Source organism: Sander lucioperca, chromosome 18, assembly GCF_008315115.2.
Source record: "Sander lucioperca isolate FBNREF2018 chromosome 18, SLUC_FBN_1.2, whole genome shotgun sequence".
NCBI classification, from domain to species: domain Eukaryota; kingdom Metazoa; phylum Chordata; class Actinopteri; order Perciformes; family Percidae; genus Sander; species Sander lucioperca.
In genome coordinates, this window is record NC_050190.1 from 14,023,031 (window position 1) to 14,050,603 (window position 27,573).

General features: G+C 40.1%; 2 protein-coding genes across 5 annotated transcripts; both read left to right on the plus strand.

Moving 5' to 3' along the window:
• The first annotated feature begins 647 nt into the window (after positions 1-647).
• Positions 648-11,341, plus strand: lin52 (lin-52 DREAM MuvB core complex component). Of its 2 annotated transcripts, none has more exons than XM_031279067.2 (6): positions 648-771; positions 2,041-2,115; positions 2,212-2,249; positions 2,376-2,442; positions 2,611-2,694; positions 10,941-11,341. In XM_031279067.2, exons 1-6 carry the CDS (start codon positions 753-755, stop codon positions 10,994-10,996), a joined length of 339 nt encoding a protein of 112 aa, XP_031134927.1. In that variant the 5' UTR covers positions 648-752; the 3' UTR covers positions 10,997-11,341. The 2 variants fall into 2 exon arrangements, with proteins under 2 accessions (XP_031134927.1, XP_031134928.1); XM_031279068.1 differs by lacking the exon at positions 648-771 and adding an exon at positions 868-898.
• Positions 11,342-11,522: 181 nt separating this feature from the next.
• On the plus strand, positions 11,523-22,733 carry vsx2 (visual system homeobox 2). Of its 3 annotated transcripts, XM_031279064.2 has the most exons (6): positions 11,523-11,766; positions 16,717-17,324; positions 17,684-17,768; positions 18,226-18,349; positions 21,110-21,290; positions 21,678-22,733. In XM_031279064.2, the coding sequence occupies exons 2-6, from the start codon at positions 16,901-16,903 to the stop codon at positions 22,055-22,057; spliced, it is 1,194 nt and encodes a 397-aa protein (XP_031134924.1). In that variant the 5' UTR covers positions 11,523-11,766; positions 16,717-16,900; the 3' UTR covers positions 22,058-22,733. The 3 variants fall into 3 exon arrangements, with proteins under 3 accessions (XP_031134924.1, XP_031134926.1, XP_031134925.1); XM_031279066.2 differs by lacking the exon at positions 11,523-11,766 and having other exon boundaries at positions 16,416-17,324; positions 21,741-22,733; XM_031279065.2 differs by lacking the exon at positions 11,523-11,766 and having other exon boundaries at positions 16,418-17,324.
• The last annotated feature ends 4,840 nt before the right edge of the window (positions 22,734-27,573 follow it).

Below are 27,573 nucleotides of genomic sequence, written 5' to 3' on the forward strand. Positions count from 1 at the left end.
TGCTTACTTGTTTATATTGTCAACATTTTGTTTCTCAACATCTATTTCTAGAGTGTTCTGGCCAGGATATGAAGAAATAACATGCATACCACATATCAAAAAAATGTATTACATGTCAATGACAATTTAAAATAATCCAAGAGCTGCTTTAAATTATGAAAAACAATTAAGACCAATTCTGATTGGTCTGATTGTTTTATGTGATCCCTAACTTTTGTGTGACTGTTCTATCAGTTTGGGTTTGGTAATGTAGACTAGATTAACACCATGAAACTTAACTCTTAGAAAATGTTATAGCCCAACTTCTGTTTGTTAGCACAATTGGAAGGTCAGAGGCAAAACAATGAACAGAGTCACTTTAAATAAAAACGGCAATACGTGTAAATGGCTGCTTACAGTCTGATTCTCTCTGATACTCTTAAGTAAGAGTAGTACTACATTATTTATAAATATGGAATCTATGAATTCCCCATAGAAGATAACTTATTCAAAAGCTAAAAATATGAAAATGAGATTATGATAGATTGCTTGACATACAGCTGTATTAATTTATTCGTCAAAGGAGGCGGTTATGCTGTGAACGGCCCCCCAAAAAAGGTCCAGTAGATAATGTCTACACGATTGATGCTGCATTGTATACTCTGACGACCAGTGGGCCGCCTGGTGGCCTGTTTGTGACGTACTCCGGTACACGTCGACTCCAAGGACGGCTGCTGTGATTGGCTGTCGTTTATCACGTGTTTATTCTGAAGATGGCGTCTCCAAATGGAGGTAAATTCTAATTCCTTACCCTGCTATGCTGTGTAAAAATTGTAAATTCTACATGTTTAAGGACGTTAATTCGTTAGCGAGTCCTATGCTGTCTTACACGAACATCCCGAGATGACAGAATACACATGTTAGTGCTGTATTCTTACTGTTTGAGATGGGGGTTTTTCTCGTTGGCTAAAGCCTTCACTGTTGTGTCCAGTGTAGAAGGAAGCACAGTAACCATCAAGCTTGAACCTATCGTTCAGCCTGACACACAGAGCTGAAACTGTGGGTGCTGCTAACGTTAGCCCCGGAAGCTTGCTGTTGTATTGTTGTAGGGACTATATAACGTTACAGGCTAGCTACATCACCTCTATTATGTGTAACACTTAACAGTGTTTTGTTTAAAACATCGTGACTAGATATTTGTTTTTACTGACGACTGTCTTTCGATTAACGTTGTCGTTATGACAGCAGTCTGTAACGTTAACGTACACTCGTGCGAGACTTTTTTTGTATATTTTTACAGCATAGTGCTGTATAACGTTATATGCCATCATACCTTGTAGTTGTCTAACAGTGATGACCAACCGAATGTCCCCGTCTAATATATTAGACATATTGTTGAATTACTATGCTAAACTATGTATTATACTGTATATATTTTGTCTTCCATGATGGCCACTTTCATGCATATTTTATATTAAGTTTTATATATGCATGTTTATTTTTGTTTTGTGTAACGTAAGGTTTTATAACAGTGCATGCCATAACTTACAGTAATACAAAATATGTAATGAGTATTGAATCATGTCCAAATTTTTATGTTGTATACAATTTTCATGTCAGATCAAACTCGCATCGTATGTCATGTTGATATATTGTGTAATTTTGTACATTTTACAACAACACGTTTTCTTCATAAAAGGCACTGTAGGGATTAGTATTTCAACATTTAGTTTGGGTCTGAGGTTAAAGGCACTACTGGGCCCTATATTTACTATATTTAGTAAAAGGTTAGCTAGCTATAGGCCTATTGGTTTAACCCAAGTTGTGACAGTGTGATTTTGTTGTTCAGAGGTAGGCTATATGTTACATCACATGCAATAAAACATCTACACACAGTACTTGAAGTCACTTTCGATAAAACCACCATACGTTTTCATATCTGCTTGCACTTTATGCTTTCTGAAACTTTGCCATTCCAATATTTACAAATATGCAATGCATGCATTTTCCATAGAAAATGTCAAAAACAAACAGAAAAAAGTAAATTTTGTGCCATGATAGGTGACGATTTTGAGAGCTCTTTGCTGAGTTTTGAGAAGTTGGACAGAGCTTCACCAGATCTGTGGCCAGAGCAATGTAAGTTTACATTCTCCCAGCTCTTGTGTTATTAGTAACTATGGAATTGTGTTTTATGTTGCCATGATCTTGATTATCCTGTAATTTCTCATACAGTGCCTGGAGTTGCAGAATTTGCTGCATCTTGTAAAAATGTGAGTTAGATTCACTTTGATTTACAAACTAAATAATTAAATAGGCTTGACATACTGTGACATATAATAGGTCTGATCGATACATCTTGTTGTCTACTGAGACCTTTGTTGTGTCTTACATCACAGCCCATCACTAATTCGCCCCCCAAATGGATGGCTGAACTAGAGAGTGAGGACATTGAAATGTTGAAAGGTAATGTACAAAAATATTTTGTTTTTTTGTAATGGTTTCAGTTGGTGTTGAACAGGAAGATTGTGGACAGAAATTGTTTTAACATATAATCCTGTCAAATGGGATAACATTTTGCCAAAAGTAGTTACATGTAGAGCTTTCATTATGGGTCCTGTTATCCTTCTGTAGAGCTGGGTAGTCTGACCACAGCCAACCTGATGGAGAAGGTCAAAGGACTTCAGAACCTCGCTTACCAGCTGGGCTTAGAGGAGTGTAAGTACATGAACAACACAAACCTTTAAAAAGTGCCTTTATATTCAAATGTTTTTGTTTGTTACCTTTTCTGATCGAACACTTGTCACTAAATCTAAGTGACAGTATTGAAATGCAAATGCACAGATAACAGCTGCAAGTATGTTACCACTAGATGGTGCTCAAGGCCTTTCTGTATCTAGCGAGTGGATTTCACAGCATTCATTGTGTGCTTTTACTTTCAAAATCCAAACAGGTTGACTGCATATAGGCTTAGATGTTTTTATCCAAAGACAGAATGGATCATGTAGAAATTAGAACTCTCCATTCATGTCAAATAGCAAATATAAGTTTCAGAGGTCTTCAAATAATGAATTTAGGTCAATCTTGTTAAAATGGAAAAGGTAAGAAACAAGGGCATGCCCTCAAGAGCTCATAAAAAGAGTGCTCGAGCATTTGATTGATGCAAAATCTAGTTTTTAATCCATTCTCCACTGCCTCCATTGTCATAATCCATGTGGATTAGAGAGATGTAGCTAAGTGCTCTAAGATAAAAATGGGTATTTATTTTTCCAGTGAAAAAGCACACAAGCAATGAAGAATTGTGGTATAGCCCCCTCTCCCTCCCTCCTTAATGGGATGGAAGATATAAATAAATATGCAGTTTTTTCAGTTACATCCAACCAACATGAGCGTACATAGCAGCAAAGTGATGTGATGAAGACAGTTGAAATGTTGCACCGCGGCTTGCTTGTGCGCACTGCTTTGTAAAGCTTCATAAAGACAGCTTGTACTTCTGAACCGAACATGATTAGCAGGATTTGATGGAATCTGAGAGATGCATGAGGTGAAACTTTTTATTTATCTAAGGAGATCATCAAATTTGTAGGCAAGGGAGTTGACTCCAGAGTAATTGAAATTATGTCTGAACTGGTATAATGCACAAATATCCAAATGGACATACTACCGGAATCATGAAAGTGAGCCTAGATAAGGGTACATATTAACAGGCTATCGATTGTGTAGCATGTGTTGTATTTGCATTGACCACAAGTCGCAAATTCATTAAGTTGTAAAAGTGTCTAATCTCCCTGACTTCCCTAAACCCACAGAAGCATGTAATCTTGCTGGTATAAAGATGTTAGCTGTCACAGGTGCAGGCCTGCAGGCTTTGCAATCATGTCGTGTACCTCGGTATGACGGGACACAATGATGGTTATTATTGGTGTCAGAGCAGCCCTGTAATGGGTGCCTGTTTAATGCTCTCTGGTTTAATTTTCTCCTTTTCCTGGCTGTCAGGGGAGGCCTTGTAAATCTCAGCTACTTTTTCATCATGTTTGTGCACTCTTCAGTACCCGTAAACGAGACTCCGCAGAGGCACGGCTGAGCGAGGGCAGGGGGACAGGATTTACTGCCCCTCCCCCTTCAACATGTGGACCATTAAAGGGGAAGCTGGTTAATGGGCAGAGCACAATCAAGCAGTGAAAACTCAGCTCCCTTACTGCAGTGAGAAAGGGGACCTGGACCAAACATTATTACAAGAACACCATTCCCCTATGCCTAGAATACACCTAAGCAGGGCTAATGTCGGTTTCAGATTTTTCTTGCAAATCGTGCACTGTGCACATACTGCTGTATACTTATGTTTGTACATATTAACATGGATGTGAAGCGGGGATGTAACACTCCCTTAATCCCCTCCCACGCCCTGTCCTCCACCAGCACCCCCAATAATGGCTGTGTGACGCTGGCCTGGTCTAGTCCCAGAGGGACTTGACGCGTGCCTCTTCGTCGGGCCACAGCTGTTACTCCACCCCATGATGAATGCCCCTGTCGTGGGCCGCTGAGCGTGGGCATCAAGCCCTGAGTCTCTGGGGAAAGCTGAGGACTCTGATAAGTGCTGTTATTGGAGGTAATTGAAAGCTGAGTGTTCCTTTGGGATGCACTGGAGGGCCTGGGCTACTGAGAACCAAACTGCTGGAGTTGGTGATGGTGCTCTATCACACTTGTGGGCTCAAGGCTCCTGAATACCATTTAACCACTTGCTGTTAATTCAGAAGTGTTTTTATTGTTGACTGCTAAACAACTGCTTAAAACCAATTAAAAAAAGAAAATTAATTAAAATCAATTCAAATTGACTGACAAGCGCATTACCGTGCTTGTTGGGCTGTGTAACATTTTTGAGTGAATACCTTAATTCTGATAATGTGATTATATTCCCAGGGTGGGGCTTTTTGTAGATATTTACACACAGTCCATGCTCCTAAAATGTCACTTGATGGAAACTGTAGAACAATGTGAACTGTGTCTTTGACAGACTCGCAACAGGGGTCGGATAAAAGCTGAGAATGTACCCTTTAATGAAATCCACCTTATAGTGAAAGACTAATTAAACTTAGAACTTAAACTTGTCAAGGCCATGGACCTTAGTTTTTTTCCCATCCAGATATTCAAACACATTAGAAAGAATTTGTCACTTAACTTTAAAGGCCAGGAAAAGACCACACGCAGGCAATATCACCATATTACAGTGATCGAAAACTTTGATATCTAGCATCACTCAGTGTACTCTGGGTGTAGGACCACCTGTTGTTGTACTAAAGAGCACCGCTCCTCCGCCGCGATGCCACCCGGCGCAGACCCCGGCTGACCCCTGTTGCGTCTGCCTGTGTGAAGGTGAGACTGAAGGTCGCCGTGCTTTGACAGCTCCTAATGGGCCCGCATTCACTGCCACCGCCTCCTCCTCACCCTCAGGATCAATCTCTGGCCTATTAGAAGCATGCCGCTGCTGAATATGATTGCATTCACTGGGCCCCACTGGTGCTAATGTGCCTCCATCAATCCATCAGACGGGCTGACCGCGGGGCGGGCGGTTATGAAGTGCCTGAGCTGACAACCGCTGAATGAGGAACAGGGGATGCTTCCCCGCCACCACTACCCTTCCTCCTCCTCACCTCTGCTGCACCACTGTTCTCGTCTTGTCAACTCTCTCCTGTGTCTCCCTGGGCTCATAGTTGCGATGAATGGCAGCATTGCGGTGCGTCTCTTTGAAGGTTACACCTTCTGTGTAAGGAAAGTGAAAAAAAGCCTCAAGGATGCTTCAGTTTTTGAAGCTCAGTTTTTATCATCTTAATATTCAGTAACCTTGGGCCTTGTGTGGTTAGTCCTCTCAAATTGGCTCCCATAGAAATATATATTTTTTTAATTATTGGGCGTGCTGTTTCCTAATAGGTATAGGGCTGGCCCTGGAAAATCTTTAGCACTTCCACCCACATTTTACAACAGGATGACATGAGTGTAGCAGGTTGCAGCCGTATCTGATAGAGCCTGTCTATATCTCAAGCAGGATCAGTGTCGGAGCTGTGGGAAAGTAGAGGCAGGCAGAGCTTTACACACACACACACACACACACACACACACACACACACACACACACACACACACACACTGCTCCTCAGTTCTGCCTGCCTGCCGCCTCCCTGAGCAGATCGGAAATGACACCTCATTTCCATAAAGGCATTAGGAATTCATTGGATTTTCTTTCCCAGCTAATCATAGTGCGGGTGTAAAACCTTTTAGGCTTTTTAATGAATGATTTTTGACTGATTGCCTATTAATAAGGACACCTCTTGAACAGGCATAGGCTGGGGCAGGGGTTGGGAGGTGCAGATGTGTTTGTTTTGGTGTGTGGATGTGTGTGTGTGTGTGTGTCAGCCAGGCGAAAATGTATTGGAGGAGGAGGAAAGGAGGGGTGGGCCCTTTCGGCTGGGACATAAAGAGGAACCAGTGGCTCCCCTGGGAAATCACAGCTCGTGTCTGCATCTTAAATATCCCTGTGAAGTATCAATAAGTGGGTAATTGAATTTTGAACACAAACATGAGCGTCAGGTGTATGTGTTGCAAGACGGGGGTGCTGTGGGGGCGTAGGCTGAATGTGTGTGCCTCCAAGTGTTTCTTTGCTTGTGTGTGTCATCTCCTCTGTGTCTCCCTTGTCCCCCCGGGGAGAAAGAGGATGTTAAATCCATTAAATAAAGCTTACAGCCCGTAATGGGTGAGCAGCACTCAGAGATGGGCAGTGAGGGTCAGATAAGTCCTCTTAACTCTTAATGAAAGTGAATTGGGGCAGTCAGGGCCGGGGTCCAGGACTCCAGTTAACCCAGGTGGTCATCTGTCTTTGGAGCTAACGGGTGCAGCGGCTCATCGGGAGCGTGCCATCGAGAGAGGCAGCCAGGGGTGGGGGTTGCGGGGGGCGAAGTGATGATTACTCTCATTTTATACACAGGGGAGTTGTGCTGGGGGCTGGGAGTGGGCTGTGACAATGACACCCAGATCACTCACCGTAAACGAGGGGAAAGTAAGATGTTACACCACTGCATTTCCTCTCCCATTTACATTTGAGCCACCTGGGATTCGCCCAATGAAAACAATTTTCCAGTGCAGAACAGAAAATTGCAGAAACATTTGGGTTGCACCGCATAATTTACTAATGTGTAGTTTTAGTCCTTGCTGTTTAATTTTGGGAAAAGGGCCATTTTAAATAGCCTCAGGGCATATTTTGCTGTTTTCAGATATAGGTTAATCTGCATTGCTGCAATGTGCTTTAGCAGCATTAGGCTCTCCTGTTATCTGCTCCATGCCGGCCTCTCTGCCAACATGTCCTCAGCCCTCATTCTGATGATAACATGGCTGAGCTCTGTTTGTTTACATATTTTGTCTTATTTATGGATGAAAATGATTTCAAATTGGTTGGATAAAAATGGATTGCAACGTAGAGTCTAATATGGGTCAAATTGTTATAGACAGTATGACGTGGCTGTTTTTACTGATCTACCATGGTCGACTGTGATGGAAACTCAGACCAGATAGTGTTGAATGATAATTAGATAGCAACAAATCAACAGGGCAAGGAGATGGCCCACAGAATCCATAAGGTGTCATTTAGTATGGATGGCAGTGGTAACAAGATGCTGATTAACTTAGTGCAAAATTAGTAATTGACCTTTCTAATCAACTAAACACATCTTTAAGTCCCACTAATCAATATTGATCCCCCCCTGTTGTATGACAAAGCCTGTGTGTATGTATAAGTGTGTGGGCGTGTGTTTTTGAGACTTTCTAACTTCACAATCACATTTTGGCAAAAATAACTTCTTTATAAATAGTTTGTCCAATAAAATAACTGTGTTATAAATAAATAACATAGAACTGTAATAAGATAGTACAGCAAGTCAAATATGTTAATTGAAATCAACCATTTATCATCCATTTGACATTTTTACTACCTGTTAGCGGAGGACTTTTTCACTGACGGTGTAGATGATTTAAAAAAATGATGGCCAAATTCCATTTAGCTGCTTCAGTTTCAGGGTCCTGGTATTGCATGCTGGCTCACTGTCACACTAGTTAATTTACCATCCAAATGTAGCACAAATTATAAATGAATAATCAGTAACAATAATCCAGATGATCAGCAAAAGAAGGTGGATGAATGCATGGTAACATCCACTACCGTTACGCAAATATTAGAAGTTTGGCACATCAAGATAAACAGCTGGTGGCAGGAATTCTCAGTTCCGGTGTCATTTAACCATTACAGAAGAAGAGGGCGCAATAAGATGACATAATAAAAAGAGTGCTAGTCAAACCTCCAACAAATGAAAACAATGTGGAAAATATGGCATTTATGTTTATTTCACGTAATAATTTGAGAAAGGTTAGCATCTCCTCATCACTCCACACAGATCGGATGTTTTATTGATGCACAAACTATCCACCTCAGCCAAACAGAAACATTTTTGTGATATTTCGAGATATTTAATGCACAAATTGAAAAAGCACATAAAAACAGGTGAATGGAAACACACTGAAGGCTACCTGGGAGACTTGAACACCTGTGCCTTTCTTACTATGAAATGTGAAGGTCCCATTGTTGCTCTTTCAGTGGTCCCAATATGTATACTTTTAGTTAGTAATTCTTCCCCACCTTTCATATTCTGTTATAACTTGTTGAACACTTTTCCCCGTATTTCCTTTTCATAAAAAAAAGAGAGCCACACATCATAAATTAAGCACTGATTTATGTTTAATGGGGTCTTTAATGTGATGATATCAATGATATTTCTATCTGAGTAGGGGAAGGCTGAACTGAACCGTAATTAATAAGAAGCTCAGTGGGGCGAGGGGTCTCAGGAGGAGTGGAACAGCCATCCTCATCAAGAGATGGAGAAAGAGAGAGGGAGAGAGAGACAGGACACCTTAAAAATCAGAAATGCCCTTTACCGTTCCTTGTGTAACTACTCCTAATAAGAAAGCGACATCAGCGAACTTGTGGCTTTAGGGTCATCCTGATGTAATTGCTTTCCCTTGCCTAATTTTGATGGCTTCATTTCAATCTAATGCACCCTATGCATGTCCAGGGGTCCCGTGATGACTTTGTTTAGGGTGATTTGAAGAGACAGGAAAGTGCAAAATGAATCCATCCCATTCCAATTAGCATCATCTTTAACCTAATGAGTGACACCTCAAGGTGACGTGGCCCCCACGCCCAGATGCACCATTATCATTCTACGCTAGGCAACTCATCTAAATTACTAACTGGCCCGGCTTTTTCATTAGCAGCCATTGGCGGGGGAGGCGGGGAGCCTGCACACGAGCAGACAGCAGCCAGCTGAGATCCTGATCATATTCTTCTTGCAGGCGTCACAAATAACTTTCTGCTAAATGCACATTTGAAATCAGTCCTCTCTTTGCTGCTCTATAGTACTTTTTGTTTGATGTACAAGGTTAGTTAGAAACTGAATAGAGTCGCTGAGGTGATCTTGCACCTCATAAAAACTGTGGTGCTGCCTGATGCTCTTTTTATCTTTAACAAAGAGTAATTACTGTACATGGATGGTGCATCTCTAGGGTTTATGATGATGCTGCAGAAAAAGTCCCCACAGTCTCCATAGTGACACAAGGGGTTTGTCTTTGACAGAAAAGCCTCAGCAATGATTGCTCTCCCAGTAAAGACCAGTTTCACAAAGAGCCTTCAGCAGGGACAATTCTGTCTATAGCACAGAGTTAACACTCGTGTGCAGAATCCTGGTGTGTAGGGCCTTTTAACAATTTTAACAATGTGTTCACAGATGTCATTGGGACTCTACAGACAGACAGTGGGGAAATGAGTAGAGCTGGGAAATATTTGCACTTAATACCATAATGGCAATTATGTGACAGGGGTTAGTGATATGGCCTCTGGGATAAAAGATCAATAGCCAGTATTGAAATGATTGCATTTTATTGTACAGCAAAATCCAAAAAGATATTTAGTCCCATCTCATGGAGGTTGTGTCAAAATACTATAAAAAAAAAAAGTAAGGAAACCGCTCTGAGGACAGTATTGCCTAAAGTAGTGGTTGCAATCTTTTACACGTGTCCCTGTTTATTTCTTTTTTAGACCTGTCCTTCCTTTAAACAAAGATAAAATATCTCCTGACAGCTTCATATGTTTTAATACAATACTGTATGTATCCAACATTTCTAAAAGAAATAGCAATGATTATAGAACCGTTTGAAAAATAAATATAATTTTGTATAGCAGATGTTTTTCATTATTTCCTATCCCATTACACATCTCGTGACCCCTCAGATTAACCTCCCAACCCCTTTGGTTTGGAAACCACTGGCCTAAAGGTTTAATTGTAATAACCATATTTATTTAATATCTGCTTAGTCTTTATTACTGCTTAGATGCATGTTGCTCTTTTGCCTTTAAAGTGGTTCCTTTATTCTTATTTTGCTTATTTTATACATGGCCATATTCCATAAGCACAAGTTGAGGATAGAGACATTTTGCTTCTATTCTCACTCATCTTGCATCCACACGAACACACACTTTCATGCATGCGTAGGTCTGAGTACTTGTACTTCACTACATTCAGACATCGATCAAGCAAATCACAAGACTCTTTGGTAGCTACGCTTCCATTTTATGTTGTTTTCCATGTCCTGAATGAACAGATGTTTGTATAAATTACCTCCCGGTGTGACACTGTAGATATTAAATACATGCTTTGCATTACTAAACAACCGTTGTGAAGTGGTTAGAGCTGCAGGCAAATGTTGTGGAAGACTGACTGATTTTACCAACTCATGAAGGATTGTTGGAAGGGTGTAAAGCAAGCTAGAGTCTTAGTCGCTTGCAAGCATAATAATGAAATAAAGGTCTCCTAACCTGAACAGTGATTTATCTTAAATATGTGATGTTGTGTCATCTTGTCTTCCAGCCAGGGAAATGACCAGGGGGAAGTTTCTGAACATCTTGGAGAGGCCCAAGAAGTGACATGTTTGTTTTGCAAGCAACAGGAAATTTGGAGACTGCAAGGTGAATCTGATCTATGTGTTTACCAATATGCTCTGAACATACAACAACAAAGACTGTGCACTCAAACTGTAAATCGGAGCAGAAATGCTCTCTCAGTGCACCTGTTGGCCTCCTAGATACAGTAGATGCCTTCACATTTACGGAAACTTTAAAAGCGTTATTACTTCTCGCAGAATTTCTCTATCGCTTGTAGACTTGCCGTGATAAAATGTTCCCTATTTATTCTTATTTCTATTTTAAACATGATTTAATTTTTTTTTGCAATTTGTGAAGTTGTATAATAAAGTTTTAAAATGAAAAGATGATTGCCTTTTATGTAAAGTCCCCTTTAATCATTACGTTTGTAGCCAAAGCAGCTAACATTTGTGTTTTTTAGAGACTGTTCAACTTTTAATTAGGGCAGTAACTTCATGCCTCTGCCACTCGACAAAGTGCAGCACCTCTCCGGATGTGGACATGTAAGGAGCCCCGACGTGAGAGTGCTTTCCCAGCTACCAGGGCATGTTTTCCATTTAATGAGCATTGGAAGCAGGGTCCCTACACAAAACCTTGCGTAAAAATAATATAGCTCATTGTCATCGCCTTTAATGAGAGCTGACATAATTACTAGGACCATTTCTTTTCTAATTAGCACACTTCTGCGTTGTTGGAGCTAGCGGCCGGGCAAAAAGAGAATCAGACAGGCATGCCGAATGGGAAACAAAAAGAAGTCCATCCGCCATAATTAGGTAAGACAATGCCTCGGACTGTTCTCGGCTGGAGATGTCGCTGGGGCTCTGGTCGCCCACTCCCAACAAGTTACACTTCTCCCCGGGCCGCTAATAAGCCCCTAATCGTCTTTCCGATTCACACGGACAAGCCGCCATTGCTTCAGTGGCTTCACCCCCTGCCTCTCACGTGTACTCTGGCTCACCCCTCCTTAAAAAAAGAAAAGATTATTCACAGTTCTTCAGGTTTCAGAGAGAGTGGCTTCTTCTGCGGCTGGAGTGTCATGGGACAGGGAGAGAGGACTTTGTGGAGCCTTGGACACTTTCTTGTGTGGACCCCAAGAAGCGACCACTTTGTGGAAGCTAATGGGGATCCAAAAAGAGAATAAAGCATGGCCTGGTAGCAGGATGGGGGCCAGAAATCACGTTTAATTTTAGCTGTGTTGAAATACTGTAATTTAATTTAGTTCTACTACAAATCTTTTTTACATCGGCTGTGTAAAAACACCATAGGTAATCCAAATACAAACACTAGCCTTTTTAACCCAAATCATATCAATAACATATAACTGCCAAATTGTCCTGTAAAACAATGCTGTGGTTTGTATACTGTTAAACAATGTATGGATACATTTTTATATTAATGAACATACGCCTACTGAAAGTCTCATACCATGGTAAGTACCATTTACTAGTAAGGCCCCTTTAGAAATTCCTTATCATTTGTAATTAGTTGCTTTATAATTGGTTGAGAAAGCCTTCACTGATGCTTTGTTGATCAATAATAAGCCATTAATAAATTGATATCTTCTATAGCCACCTACCCTCTAGAAAAGAGTTGTATAGCATGTGGGCCAAAAGCCGTTTGTTAACTTATATAGCCCATACTGTGAGAAAAGAAAAAAAGTTATTAATGACTTTTCAACATTCAGAGCTGCAGACTATATGGCTTATTAAAGAGTGAACCGTCCCTCAATATTTATTAATGCATTTATAAATGCATTGCAAACATTTATAACTGCATTATTGCTAAGGGGCAAGGATAAACAACATCAAACCTGGCAAACCAAATGGTGTTTGGGTTATAAAATCATTAAAAATGGTTAGAGGAAGTACTCAGATCAATATGTAAGCAATACGACACTGTAAAAATACTCCATTCAGCCAACAAGTAAAGGTCCATTGAAAATGTTACTCAAGTGGATTATTAGCTAAATGAACATAAAGTAAACATACTTGTTCTGCAGGAAAATGGCCCATAGTGAATTATATAGCCGATTATAGGCTGGTATTGTTTGTTACTATGCATGTGTAAGTAGCATTTTACTGTTGTCATTGGTCAGAGTAGAGCTGAGTTTAACAAATTCAAATACTGTTGGGTAGTTAAACCTATAACAATGTATCATATGTGTAGCCATTAGAATTATTAATTTGTAAAGTAACTCTCAAATAAATATAGTGCAATTAAAAACTACAGTTTTTACCTCTGAATTGTAGTGGAGTATAAAGTATTAAAAAATACTCAAGAACTGAAATAGATGTAGGCCTACCTAGCCTACAATGCTTGGATAAATTAGTTACATTCCATCACTGAAACTTATATAAACCCTTATACCCTATAAGAAAGTGATAGTGAAATGTTTCAAGTTTTTGTGACTGTTAAGTAGGCCTGCTGTCATGTGGACTGGTTACATGTGGACACTTGTTGATGCTGACTTGATAAACATTCAGTCTACTGAGCGTTGACGTGGTAAGCGACCTGACATCCTCAATATGGTGCACGCACTGGTGGCTGCCTGTCACCCGCAGCCTTCCTCCAGCCAGACAGCCTTTTCAAGAAACGGGTCAGTCCCTGCAGAGCTGGTCATCCATATGGAGAGAGAGAGAAAAATCTGAGCTCCATCCATCCATCCTTCCGCTGTGCATTGCCTTGACCTCACATAGCCTCTGTGCCCCGACAAACGTCAATCCGATGTACCCCGAGTCCTTAAATTAGCTGTCAATTAGTGCAAATTAATCAACTCCTCGCCTAATTAAGCAATGCCGACGGGCAGCTTCCAAACATGCCATTGTGGTGGAGCCATGAGAAAGCTGCGGGGCTTGCAAACTCTTTCTGAACTGGGAAGAAGGAGGTGGGGGCATCGCATCACATCACGCCCTGCAAGTGCTTTGGGAAAGCAGAGGCTCTGGCTGTGCTTTAGTTTTTCCCCTGACTCGGCTCTACATGTGTGCTGTCATCAAGTTGTCCTGCACCCTGTTTCGACACTGGAGATCCGGCTTGATTTAGCACTACAGAGACTGAATCACATCAGCGTCTTGCATAAGAGGTTTCTATCCTTATTTCTGGGGGGAAACATTTGCTTATAATCTGTAAGCACGTAAGCATAGACTTTTCCACCACTTTAATCAAACCAATAAAAAAGGAGACATTGAATGCACCAGTGCTACATAGATAGAAGTTCATATATGGGATATGACTTGTTGAGAAATTATTCTTCATGTGCATATCTGCTGTGGATCAGTTCATGCATTCAGTTGTATTTCCAGTGCTGCTGTGACCTTCCTGCAAAGAAAAGTTGTCCGCTTATTCATTATTACAAATACATTTCAAGCTTTAGCAGTCACATCAGCAGGATATGATATTCATTATAGTGGGCGTTTTTTGCTTGCTGCTGCTTATCAGTGTTTGACCTGCTGCAGAGATACACCTGTTTGAAGGTTACAGGCTGGATGCTTTTATCCCTGCTTATTCATATCTTGGCTGTTAACATCATTTCTAAAGGGTTGAGAACACTTTGTTCCTAATTCTGCATTATACGCCTAAAAATGCGACATGCAGAAAGAGGAGGAATGAAGGGAGCAGAGAAAGGAGGTGGTTGAGGGGGGTGGCAGATAAACAAAAAATGTCCAACAGCTGTTTGCTTTTTAATCTGTAGCCGTCAGATCCTGCTGGTCTTTGATGGGCAACCCAATCTACACGAATGACTGAACTAAATCTTTCCCTAATCTAGAGCCTTATTAGGCAGCCTCTCTTCTGCATGTAAATCAGCATCCAGCCATTTTCATAGGAGATGGATTATGAAAAGCCATACAGAGAGGAGAAGAGTTGCACTATCAACAAACAAACAAAAAGCCTGTATAGAGTGCAGCGGAAGTGATGATGGAGTGAAAGGGGGCAGTAACTTGCCTGTAATTGACGGGTCATCCTGACTCAAACCATTCCATGTTAATAAATGACTTGATCCCAGCAGGCTGATGTGTCATTAGCATATCCTAATAACATTGATTTCTTCATTACTAGATTTTCCACTAAATAGGCCCTAATTAGTTTCAACTGACCAGACATTATTTGCAGCAGCAATATTTTTCTCCTTGATCAGCAGATCAATTCACACTGTTTGATATAAAATATGACTTTGTTGGGCGGATTTGTTGAGACTCTGCCTAAAGTCACAATTCCTGTAGTTTTAGGTTACATTAGTCATGTTGTGCCTTGTGTAGAACAGCCCTGTATGGCCCAGTTCCCCAGCATTTTCATGCTTTGCTCCGTAATTGACATGATAGGCATGTCTTTATTTATTATTTAGCTTGAGATATATATTCCATTATTATTGCATTATTATTTTGATGATGCCCATGCAAGCCATGTGTGCAAAGTGAATCTATTAGAAGCCATAATGTCCTTATTTTTTGTTCTAATTGATTTGCAAAAGAAGTCATGCCAATGTAATATAACACTTAAATTATATCATAAGCAAATAGGAAACCAACATATATCTACGTCATTCCATGAATTTTAATTTTGGCACAAATATGTAAAGTGAGATCTCTCTTTTAACCCTTAACACTCTCTTTACCTGATTGACACTGAAACACCAAGAATAAAGGATGAGGTTGGTCTGCATCTTTAATATTATTAGAATAAATAGGGTTATTAAATAACCACATGACCCACAATGAGAATATGATTCTCTTTTTTCTGCAATTAAGTCACAAAACAGGCCTATACGTGCAGAGACTGGCATTAACTAAAAATGCAAATACAAAAAAAATCTACTAATTGCCTCAATAATATCAACAAGCCAGCATATTTTATCAATTTCCTGACACCAAATTTCTGCCATAATTTCACTAAAAATAATGTTTCAGGCCTACATGACTGTCCTACCAGCCGTAATAGCCATTATTCAGTGTAATGTTCAGATGAGTTTTAATAATAATAAAAATAATTATGCATAAGATAATAGTGAATAACAGGTCAGGTAATTATTTAATAGCCTTACACTTGTGACCCATATTCTGTATAATTCTCCCTCTCCTCCGGGGAAATGTTCCTGTGATTTAATCTGCTCTGTAGTCTGTGCTGCTGCTGTGGGATTAGCGCAGTGCAAGACCGTGCAGCGCCCACTGGGTCCATATCGTCCAGCTGTCGTTTTTGGGAGGGCCTTTGATTTGCGTGTGATGAGTTTCCCATAGCATCTGGAGATCAATTATCCATTCGTGTGAGCCAGTGGTTGAGAAGAGAGATCATAGCTGGCTCTGTGCGTGTGTTTGTGTGTAAACCATTCAGCGAAAGGCAATACTGATTTATTTTAGGAGATTGAGGTAATTTTGCAGCATTTCAAAGATTTAGAGGTGCAAATAGAGGATTTAATTAGGCCTGACTTTATAGCGAAAAATGACATAAGCAATGGTAAGCTATAGCCTATCTGCAGTGAGTCTACTGATGTAGCCCATGCATTGTAGTTTTTATGTTATTTTGTCATATCATTGTCTCTGTAACCTATGATTCTAGGTGTCAATCTTTCTCAGCATTTCGCCCCTCTTCCTGCAGCCTGCAGCCTTGGAGACAATAATTTCGTTTCCTCCTTTCTTTCTGTAGCCTAAATCCCCTCCTCGTTTATCCATATAGTCCTGAGGAAAATGCAGATATGTATTCGAGAGGGCGTATAATGCATCCATGATCCACAGGCATCCTGAATCCTTGCAGCTGATTGGCTGCTGGGTCCTGCCTCTTGTTGGGATGGACCTGTTGGATAAAAGGACCATTTTCTGAAGGACTCTTGTGTGTGATACAGAGGATCATGCACAGGGGACCGTCCTGTAAGACGGTATAATAACTAATAGGCCTTTTCAAGTAGCATCCGAAGACAACATGACGGGGAAACAAGGCGCTGTGCTGACGGAAAGTTTAAATATATCGGAGAAAACCTCTCTGGGTGCAAATGGAGGGAGTAACAGCCACCAGCCGAAGAGCAGCGCGACCAATCCGCCGCCCAGGTGCACCGGCTTTGGCATCCAGGAGATACTGGGGCTGAATAAGGAGCCGTCCGCGGCCCCGAGGAACCCGCTAAGCTCGCTGCCGCCCGGGGCGCACCTGATCACCGCCAGGTCCTTTCTGGGCCCCGCCGGCGTGGGTATGGGTGTCGGGATGGGATTAATCGGCCCTGGTGGAATTCCGTCGTTTTACAGACAACCAGCGTTTTTGGAGACTGTGCTGTCGGACGCACAAGATGTTCACCTGCAGCCCCACAGCAGGTCCGTAGGGCCGCTGGACACCAGCCAGTCTGCCAGCTCAGGTGATCTAAAACCACTTCATAATCAGGCCTATTCATACCAAATACGGATCCCACTGCTACACAATGTTTACATAATTCCAACCTGGGCTAGGCTACTGTGCATGTAGCACTTTTTTTTTTTTTACGTTGTATAACTATGATAGGCCTATTATTCTTATTATTATTATTATTATTATTATTATTATTATTATTATTAGCATATAAGTAGTATGTCTGTTGTGATTTTAAATGAAATAATTAAGTGTAGGCTAATGTCTTAATAAAAATAGCCGTGTTGTGTCAGTGTGAACAGTTTGCATTTATTCCAAAACGCTCTTCATGTTATTAACTTTAATGCTTTCTTCTGTTTTTAAATCCAGACTCAGATGATTTATCTTCAAATGAACGAAAACTCTCAAAGTCATCAGTAAGTCAGAGCAAGAAACGCAAGAAAAGACGCCACCGGTTAGTGTTGATTTCTGGTTAATAAATGGCTAATATTGTTATTGTTGAGAAATTATAAATTTGTAGAAATTCACACGACGCCCCCCCCCCCCAGTACAAAATCAATGTGTAATGCTAATTGTTCTTTTTATTATAGGCTTATTAAAATAGATAATGAAAGTCAAACTGATAAGAATTTAAACAAATTGGCCACATATTTTACTTTCTGTCATCACTAACATCCACAAATGTTAAGCTTGTCCTGTCTGGTTTGCTTTATTTTATTTTTTACACTCATAATAGACGTTTATTAAAATTGGCTGTTATTCATAGAAATGTGTTCAATGTTGTTTTACCTTTTGCGTTTTTATTTCCGTCTTTATTAAAATCAAATTGGTTTACCCTTTAGTTTAATATCTGCAGGACACAATATGTCCAATATGTCCACACATTTAAAATGATCCCCCCGTTTCCACAGAACAATATTCACCTCATATCAGTTGGAGGAGCTGGAAAAGGCCTTTAATGAAGCGCACTACCCGGATGTTTATGCCCGAGAGATGTTGGCCATGAAAACAGAGCTACCTGAAGACAGGATACAGGTAATACTCTAGTTTTGCACGCTGTGTTATATGGTAGAATAATAGTGATTCGGCATTATTCAATCGAAAGTTTTTAGGCTATGTGTCGCTGTTTGAACATGGACCATCTTGCTAATTTATTTTCATTTTTCACATTGACGGTTTGTATGTGTTTCACTTGTTTGAGTCCATTTTCATTAGGTATATATCGATCATATTAATTAATTAGCCTGGATACAACCTTTAGCCTAGATGGTTCCCTTTAACTTATGAATTAAGCTATAGGCTATTTAAAATGTCTCAATTCGTAGAGCCTATATCAAGGTTGTAACAAAGCACTATTTTAGCTATTTTTTAGCTATTAACGGCTACATTTGAAAGAAAAAAGACATGCTGGCTGTTTTAATTAAATTTTTGGCTAAGTATTAATAGCAAAATACTCTAAATAGGTCCCTAAAATTATTATTTTTAAAGACATAGAAACATAATTTGATCTATATTCTCTTTGAGATGCTCTCTGCAAAAATATGGCCCGTACAAAGAATGCCTGGCCAATCAAAGCCAAATAAAGGCACGTAGGCCTATGTGATAGTTAAAGCATCTTATATTGCTGATTTCTTCGGCTATTTAAAAGATTCGATATAATTATATTTCTTTAGATTGACACTGCACATTGCAAAGCACACATCATAGACCATTCTTGTAATAAGCAACAGTGTCTTTAAAACAGAATTCATTATTTTCTAATTGATTTGTGTGAAAATTATAAGGCAAATATTATTGCCTTATGAATGTTCACCTGTGATCGTTCACTTTCCCATCAGTGCTAATAGCCTCCTCCTGTAGGTAGCTAATATTGGAGTAGCCTACTACAGGCCGCAGCTGCCTCCCACGCTGCTCTCATGTTTAAGGGGAGAGACGGACTAAGTGAGCCCCCGAAAATCGATCAGCGATGCCCCATCCTGTCTGAACAAAGATCGCTCTCCTCCAGCATTTCTCGCCAGGACAGATAATCTCTCATCAGGCGCAGTTGGATGTGAAACAATTTGTTCTCGGAGAAGGAGCCACTAACGACCTAATCAAGCTATCAAGGCGGAAGAAGATTGCAGTGTGACCTGGACCATCCATCTGCCGGGTGCCTTTTAATCTCATTCTCATTACGGGCTGCAACAGTAACGGCGGCGAATAAATAATAAAAAAGGAAATAAATAAATAAGCCCAGCTCCTGCTCCTATCCTAAATAAAATTAACACCCAATTTTCTCATTGAGTGTAATTAGTTAAATCAGACGAGCTCATGAGGCAGGCTGCTGCTGCTGGAGAGACGCAGGGAGTTCAAATGAAATAACTACATTGAATTTATTAGCACGGGTCAATAGCGCTGCTCCCCCGAGTCCCGGTTGTTTAATTTCCCGTGATATTTGCCCGCCTGCCCGCCATCGATTGGGCCTGAAATTAACTTATTTTTCAATCAGCCTCGGCGTGCCCCTGGGTCACTCCTCCTCGCAGCTTCCACACTGGCTTCTTTTGAGGGGCAGAGAAGCAATTTCTCATAAAAAAGTATCTTGTATGAAATAAGGGTTATCATCAGAATTACCAGGGAAAAAAAGCATGAAAACGGTTTGATCGTTTTCAATTTCATATCTGTCCCCTCGCTTGAATCTCCTCTCCCCTCCTCTCCTCTCCTCACAGAGCCATCAGAGGTGCCTAAGCAGAGTGTTTAACAATCCTGTGTTGTGCTATCAATTTGGTCTCTCTCTGAGCTGACAGATAGCCTGCAGAGCCTTAAGCAGTTGTTGGCTGTGGCCAAGTGAAGTGTCATGATGTGTCAAACCATCTATAATGTGGCAACAGGTAGCTGGAGATCAGCTCTGACAGGAGGCACAGATCCTTCACACCTGTAGCCAGCAGGTTATGGGAAATCAATGGACTCAATCCAAACGGTGCAGTTGTTATCTTAAGTTACTTTGAATCACATAGGTCATTTTTAAAATAACTGCTCAAATCCTAAAATTGAGTTTTCATACACAAACAATACAGAGTACCACATTAAAAAATGGCTTTAGTAATGGTTAAATAATTTACTAAAGCTTTACGGGTCATCTAAAAGACATTAATAACAGCTTTTGGGTTGCCAGGTTGTGAAAAATCCCATTTGATGATCTTTTCTAAGAATGCAGTTATAAATGTTCATAATGCATTAATACATACTGGGGTTTACACTTTCTAATATGGCATCATGTCTGCAGTTATATAATGTATTAAGTCATCAATAAAGAAAAAGGGCTATAGAGTATAATGACCAAATTCCAAATAGAAACAGCAGCCACATGGATTGTTTCACAACCTACAAACCCAAAATGTAATCGTATTGATAGCTTATAACTGATGTATAGAGCATTAGTAAATTGTTTATTAATCATTAATAAAGACAAAACCTCTTTAGAGTGCCTTAGTAGAAAGTGGTACCAGTTGCATCTTGAACATAATAAAAGATGGATGGATGGTTGGTAGATAGATAGATAGATAGATAGATAGATAGATAGATAGATAGATATTGGGAAATTCTTATCAGGAGATGCTAATTGCATGCTGCAGTTGGATTGTTTGCAACCCTTAAAATAAACCACTAATCTCATGTTGTTCCATCTTAGCCATTTCCAAACTAATATACTATAAATACATATCTTCCTCACTGGCAAAAACTGGACTTATTTGTCTTATTTGAAGATGAAGATGCTGGTAGTGACTAAAAACTGGGTGTTTTGTCCTCCTGTCACAGGTATGGTTTCAGAACCGCAGAGCCAAGTGGAGAAAGAGGGAGAAATGCTGGGGCCGCAGCACTGTGATGGCTGAGTATGGGCTGTATGGAGCCATGGTGAGGCATTCCATCCCCCTGCCAGATTCCATCCTCAAGTCTGCCAAGGATGGCATCATGGAGTCCTGCGCCCCCTGGCTGCTCGGTGAGGCTGATGTCTTACTGTTTCCCCCAAAAATTCAGCATCATTGCCTCATTGTGTCAACACTTAATGGTCGTTTAATATGTGTGGAGAGTATATTTACCACATAATTCAATATTAACAGTACAGCACTTTCTATTTGAAAGTTATTAACGCGTTATCATAACAACATTGGTGTGACGGACTGATACAGTGTGAAGGATCGGATGGTAGAGGCTCTATTTAGCTAAGCCTGACCCTTTAAAGCAAAGAAACGTCCTAAATATAGAGGACATGGCATAGACTTTGCATTGCAAAAAACATTCTCATCCTCTACGCTGGTCACGCATCACCATCGTTTATTCAAACATTATATTCTAAACCGGAACTATTTTTGTTTGCTATTTTCAGTCCAAGATGGCTTACCAATCAACAGACGCTATTCTAAATCTGAATACCCGCAACTCTTTGCAGGGATGCACAAAAAGTCCACGGAGGCAGCGGTCCCCCCGGCAACAGGACAGTGCGATGCACCCCAACAGCCGAGCTCTCAGAGGGTGGAAGAAGCTGAAGCAGAGGAGAAGAGGTCAGAGGGCAAGTCCACCATTTCTAAAGAGGAACTGCGAGAGAACAGCATTGCTGCTCTCAGGGCCAAGGCACAGGAGCACAGTGCCAAAGTGCTGGGGACGGTTTCTCATGACAGACTGTTGGAGGGCAAACTGGAGAGACAGGCGGCCGAGGAGAAAGCCGGTGATCCCCTGAGTCCAGCAGAGGAGGAGAAAAGTCCGTAGAGAGTATCACGTTCCTGTGGACTGCTATTCTCATGAGTGAATGCAGTGGGCTGGCTGTACTTACCCAACATAACTCACTGTCCTGCAGGTTTCCATCCCACATTGACTTCTCTTAAACTGGCCTGTATCTGGACTTCTTTAAGAAGAAAACTCATCTGGCCGTCACCGGTTTAGTGCTGCACAGAAGATGCAAAATGCACTTTTTCTGATTTACTTCCAAACCCACAGTTGTTGTTGCGTGTGCATAGTAGGGAAGGTTTGACTGAGAGTAAAGTGTTAATATTGGTGTATATAGACCCTACAGTTATATATAGAGCCAGATGATTCAAATTGTATCCAATATAACAGTTAGATCATATTAATTAGGGCTACCAATGACCAATAAACGGTCAAGTACATTTAATTCTTGGCACTCATTTTTATGTTGCTTGTACAGTTACTAAATGGTGACATTTGAAATAAGAACCAACCCACCGACAGAAAGTAATTGTTGTCCTATACCGCGCTGTATATACTTGATATATTAATCTCTCTCACTAAAGGCACACTTTAACATATGTTTTCTTGTTGTCTTAAAAGATGTTTGTTGTCGTTTTCATTTCAAAATATGTATAACTCAAAATACAAAGCATCAAATAGAAATCGCCTTTTATTAAATGTGGCTTTTTGGTGTCTATTTATTCTGCTTTCCTTTCAAACAAATGTCAGCTGTGAAGGCATTACTGAAACTCTTAAATGGCACGAAGTGGCCCTCGTTGGAGTAGCAGTAGTAGTAGTAACTTGTTGTCACTTGATGCTCTGCTGGCTGGGCTCATTAGGACACCGTTGACGGCTGCATGCTCAGGTTACTCCCTATAATCTGTCGCAGTTGAGCGCCTTCAATTTGAGATTAAACTAGGGGACCAGTGCTTTTGGGAGAGGAAAGAGAGTGAAAGCACCCCAAGTAGGACCTTAAATCACTTTAATAGATGCTATTATTAGCCGGCTTTCAAGCTGTTTCATCCTCTTATCTAAATACTTTGCCAACAAATAATGCTGTAAGACTTTGGCTATCTTTATTTCCCCTATAAACCTTTTGAATCTGGTCACTTGAACTCAGCTTTACAACACATCTATGTGTCTGCATTAGCCATAATCCATATCACATTTTACACTTCATCCTCAGTTAGCTAATGGGGCTTCCTAATGAGTTGAACAATTGAGTTATACTCCAATTTAACAGAGTAATTTTAAAAGGGCAAGGGATGACTATTATCAGTATGCTGCTGCATGTCTCAGCACTGAATGGCCCTCAGATTGGAACCATAATGTCACCGGATGGGGAAAAGGTTGCTAATTACATTGTTGACAGAGATAAGTATACACACAATAATGAATGATGGCTAGGAAATGGACTGGAGTGTGTCAGAGTAATACGAAATGTTGATATAATGAACCTGAATAGTAAGACAGGTGTATTTTCATTTAGGAAAATGCTTGACCACATAAATCAGAAGTGAAGAGATGTATGCTTGAGATTTAAAGGGTGGATTTGTGATGGAGACCTCATACATATTCAGCAAGTTTTGTTTTACATTAAAAACTGAAAAGATACATGGAAGACACCATGCATCCTCATCCATTAAAGAATTACTCACTTTATTTTGAGGTCACACAAAACATAAACTCAGCTACAGAGCTGCTGTCTCCCTGAGCTGAAGAAGATTCAGTATTTTCAGCAGAAGTTAACTTAACACGCATTGTCTTGAACTTGATATCACTGGTTTATCTCATTGCTTGCTTTCTTTCACTATTTGGCAGCTAAACTAAGACCTGTCATTTCCATTTTCTAAGTCAGTAGGGCAAATAGGGACGATATTGTTGATTGATTGTCACATTCTTTAGCCGATCAAATTTCGGGTTTGCCATGTTGGGCGTATTCTTTGACAGACCTTCTTGCTGGCCCAGCCACCTACGTCGGCATTTTTCGGACCAGTTTACTGTCTATGGCCTATACGCAGAGAGGATCTTTGGTATACGGTGGCCGAGAAGCAAACCAAGCTAGCATCACATAACCGTAGTAGTAATGTTAGTCCAAGTTTGTTTCAAGTTTTAGATGTAAAGTTAATAAAAGGAAGGTGTATACTTTGTTTACTTCAAATGAGAAGCAGCTTTTGGTAAGTTTAATGGATTTTTCTGCATTTTTGTAAAATTATTTTACTAACAATTACTGCTTACTTTAGCTAGCCTAGTTGCTGCTGGTGTTAGAGATTTGAGCAGTCAGTGGCCGCTGTGCCTTTGTGTGTTCGTGGTGGCATGTGTGTTGAGCCCCAGCAGCTTGGCTGGAATTTGTGGGGAAGCCTGTTGATCGCAGATTGTGTTATTTTTTTTATTGCTTTGTGGTCGTCATATGAGTAAATGTGACCGGTTGTTGTGGGTTGTTTTTGTGATGGCTTCAGTCACCGTGTATGTCTCTGCAATGGTGTATTGAAACTGTCTAGGTGTTGAACCTTGTGTTAAATCACTTTATTCCACAAGATAATGCCTTAGTGTCATGGTGAGGTTATTCAAAGGTGGTTTAATTGCTGTAGTCATTTTCCCCTCAGGACTTTGGTGACCCCTAACTTTTCATATGGTGCCATCATCAGGTCAACATTTTCAGTTTATGACCAAAATCCCTGCCAAACTAATGACATTCCCATCAGTCCAGCTGTACTTTGTGTTTAGTGCTATTTAGCCAATGTGAGCATGCTAACAGGCTAAACTAACATTGTCAACATGAGAATTAAGGATTTAACATGATGTTCTTCTTTCCCGAAGTGTCTTTAACCTCATACAAGTTAGAACATTTTGGTTTCTTCTTAAATTTCAGGAGAATTAGTTTCACATTTTAAGCAACAAACTTTTGTTGCTCATCCTCTTTTTAGGTGGAATTCTCATGAAACCCAATAACCATTTAAGGCTGAGTGACTGCAATGATTTGCAATAGAACTCCGAGCCCTCGCCTCCACATACCCTCAACCCAATTCAGTTATTGAGGCCAAGACATAGGCCTACAGAGAGTGAGGATTATTCCTCTAAAGTGCAAAGCTATTTAATCCCCTGAGAGTGAAATAGGAGGTTATGACAGATCAGATTTGCTGAAGATCAAGCTGTTTACATTAGATATGAGGAGGTTATTCACAGTATCCCTTATGATGGGCAGTCTGCTTGTTGGAAGACCATCATAAGAGCATCTCAATCCATGCAAAGTGAGATCAGAGGGAGGTTTATGGAAAGATTTCGACTAATGCAACATTAACATTCAATTTCTTTTTTGATAGGGTTGTGAGCAATATGATTTCATTGGTGAGATTAAGTGCTTGCAGATCATTTTGGGAAGACTCTTGGCTCCAGTTGCGTGCTGAGATGAGCTCAAACATAAGATGTAGTTAAACTAAAGCGTATTGAAACATGGTGTTGTTCTGCCCTCTGCTGCATAGACTTATCAGTACAACAAAAGTCCAAGTATGTTTCAGAGTAATTTAGTAATTTAGAGCTGGTTGTTGTTAGAAAATAAATGGAATTACAGTTTACAGGTTTTTAGAAATGATTATTTATGCATCATTTTGGTCTTCCAATGCGTCTCTTTGAAAATTAATTTGTGATCAACTTCTTTCTATTACTTCCAATGCGTCTCTTACCCATACCCATTACCCACATGGCTGGGTTATGGGAAAAAATTAAACTATATCTACAAAACAATCTCATAACAATGTGTGTGTATATATATATATATACTGTATATGTGAAAAATAAATAAAATCCACCTGTCAAGTAGTTAAAATTCATTTATACATCTGAGCTGTCTCGTAAAAAAATGAAATGCGCTTTACTTAATTTTTTGATATTATTGAAGATGTTTTAGATTTGGGAAATTTACCCAAAAACAAGTAGCCTAATATTTTTTTTAGCCTGACAGTTGTTGACCTTGAAAACAGCAGATAAAGTCATTACGTCTTTGTGTGATATGGTTGAAAGCTCTGGAATAACTCAGTAAAATAGACCTTATGCAGAGATTGTTTTGTCAGTTATTTTTTATTTTCTATACAGTATGTACCTCAATACATATAAAAACACATCAATAAATATACATAGAGCGAGAGTGGATGCATATATATGTATTCTGTAGGCTTTAATACATGCACATATATGCATAAACGTATACACAAACTGTGTGTGTGTGTGCATGTGTTTTACAGGATGTGTGTGTGTGTGTGTGTGTGTGTGTGTGTGTGTGAGAATATGCATACATATGTGTACATGTTTCTACAGACAGGCATACATACAGTATATGTTTACATACATATTCACATTCACATTACATGTAAGCGTACATGGGTCTGATATAGCACATTTGAGCATGTGTCTTTTAATGCAGGTAAACCATGAATTAATTTGCCAAAAATATGAGCATTAAATTGAATACTGGCATTGAGTGCTTCATCTTACTGCCTGCATGTAGTGCAACATGTTATCCACATGGGGGAAGTCTTGAGCTTCATTCAAAATCAGAACCCTTTGTGATTTGGTGTACAGGTGAATTACATTACAAGTTCACAATCACATCTTTTCTTTAATGCAGTCAATATATGAAACTCCTGTTGCTGAAACATGTGCATCTGGACATTGATTCATATCTGTCAGGCTGGAAAAAAGGGTTATATTACAAGCTTTTGAGCAGACATCTTGATCAATATTCTCATCTCTTGTCCCTCCTCTGGCGCTATCAGTGATGAAGCTGTCTACTGTGGGTTAATGGAGATGGGATTGATACTGTGGCTAAATGATCTGTCCTGGCTGGGGGCTGATTTCATCTTCCTAGGTTTCCCCAAAGCTATCCAAAGGGTTTGATCACACAGAGCCAATCAACTCTCTTTTACCCTTCACTGGGTAAGAATCATAATCTCAGTACTTCTCAGTATTTAGAGTTTGTGAAGGATATTGGCGCTTTATTTGCGTTGGCGCTCCTATGGGTCGTATTAAAGGGTAGGAATAAACAAGCTATATAGTTGTATGGTTTGGAGGACTTGTTGATGTTTTAGTTTAGTTTATTAGCAAATTGTTAAAAAAAAAGAGCAATGATAAGGCTTGATACAAAGTAAAAACATTGTGCAAGGGAGGTTAGAAGCCAAGAAAAGGCATATAAAGAAACCACCCCTTTAAAGGTCCCATGACATGGTGCTCTTTGGATGCTTTTATATAGGCCTTAGTGGTTCCCTAATACTGTATGTGAAGTCTCTTTCGTGAAATTCAGCCTTGGTGCAGAATTACAGCCACTAGAGCCAGTCCCACAATGAGCTTTCCTTATAATATGTGCCATTTCTGTATCTGTAGCTATTGAGGAGGAGAGGGGGGGGCAAGGTGGAGGGTGGGGGTGTGGCTTTGACCAACTGCCACTTTGCTTGTTTGAAAGCCATGTCTCTCTCTCATGGGTGGGCCAAATTCTCAGGGCGGGCAAAGCAGAGAAAGGGGAGGTAACCTTGCTCCTTATGACC

What these genes read in the sequence shown, in the direction of transcription:
- lin52 (XM_031279067.2), top strand. An exon ending in TTGCTGCATCTTGTAAAAAT is followed by an intron (nt 2,250 to 2,375) that starts GTGAGTTAGATT and finishes CTTACATCACAG; the next exon opens with CCCATCACTAATTCGCCCCC. An exon ending in GGACATTGAAATGTTGAAAG is followed by an intron (nt 2,443 to 2,610) that starts GTAATGTACAAA and finishes ATCCTTCTGTAG; the next exon opens with AGCTGGGTAGTCTGACCACA.
- vsx2 (XM_031279064.2), top strand. Translation starts at nt 16,901, where the DNA reads ATGACGGGGAAACAAGGCGCTGTGCTGACGGAAAGTTTAAATATATCG. An exon ending in CAGCCAGTCTGCCAGCTCAG is followed by an intron (nt 17,325 to 17,683) that starts GTGATCTAAAAC and finishes TTTTAAATCCAG; the next exon opens with ACTCAGATGATTTATCTTCA. An exon ending in CGCAAGAAAAGACGCCACCG is followed by an intron (nt 17,769 to 18,225) that starts GTTAGTGTTGAT and finishes CCGTTTCCACAG; the next exon opens with AACAATATTCACCTCATATC.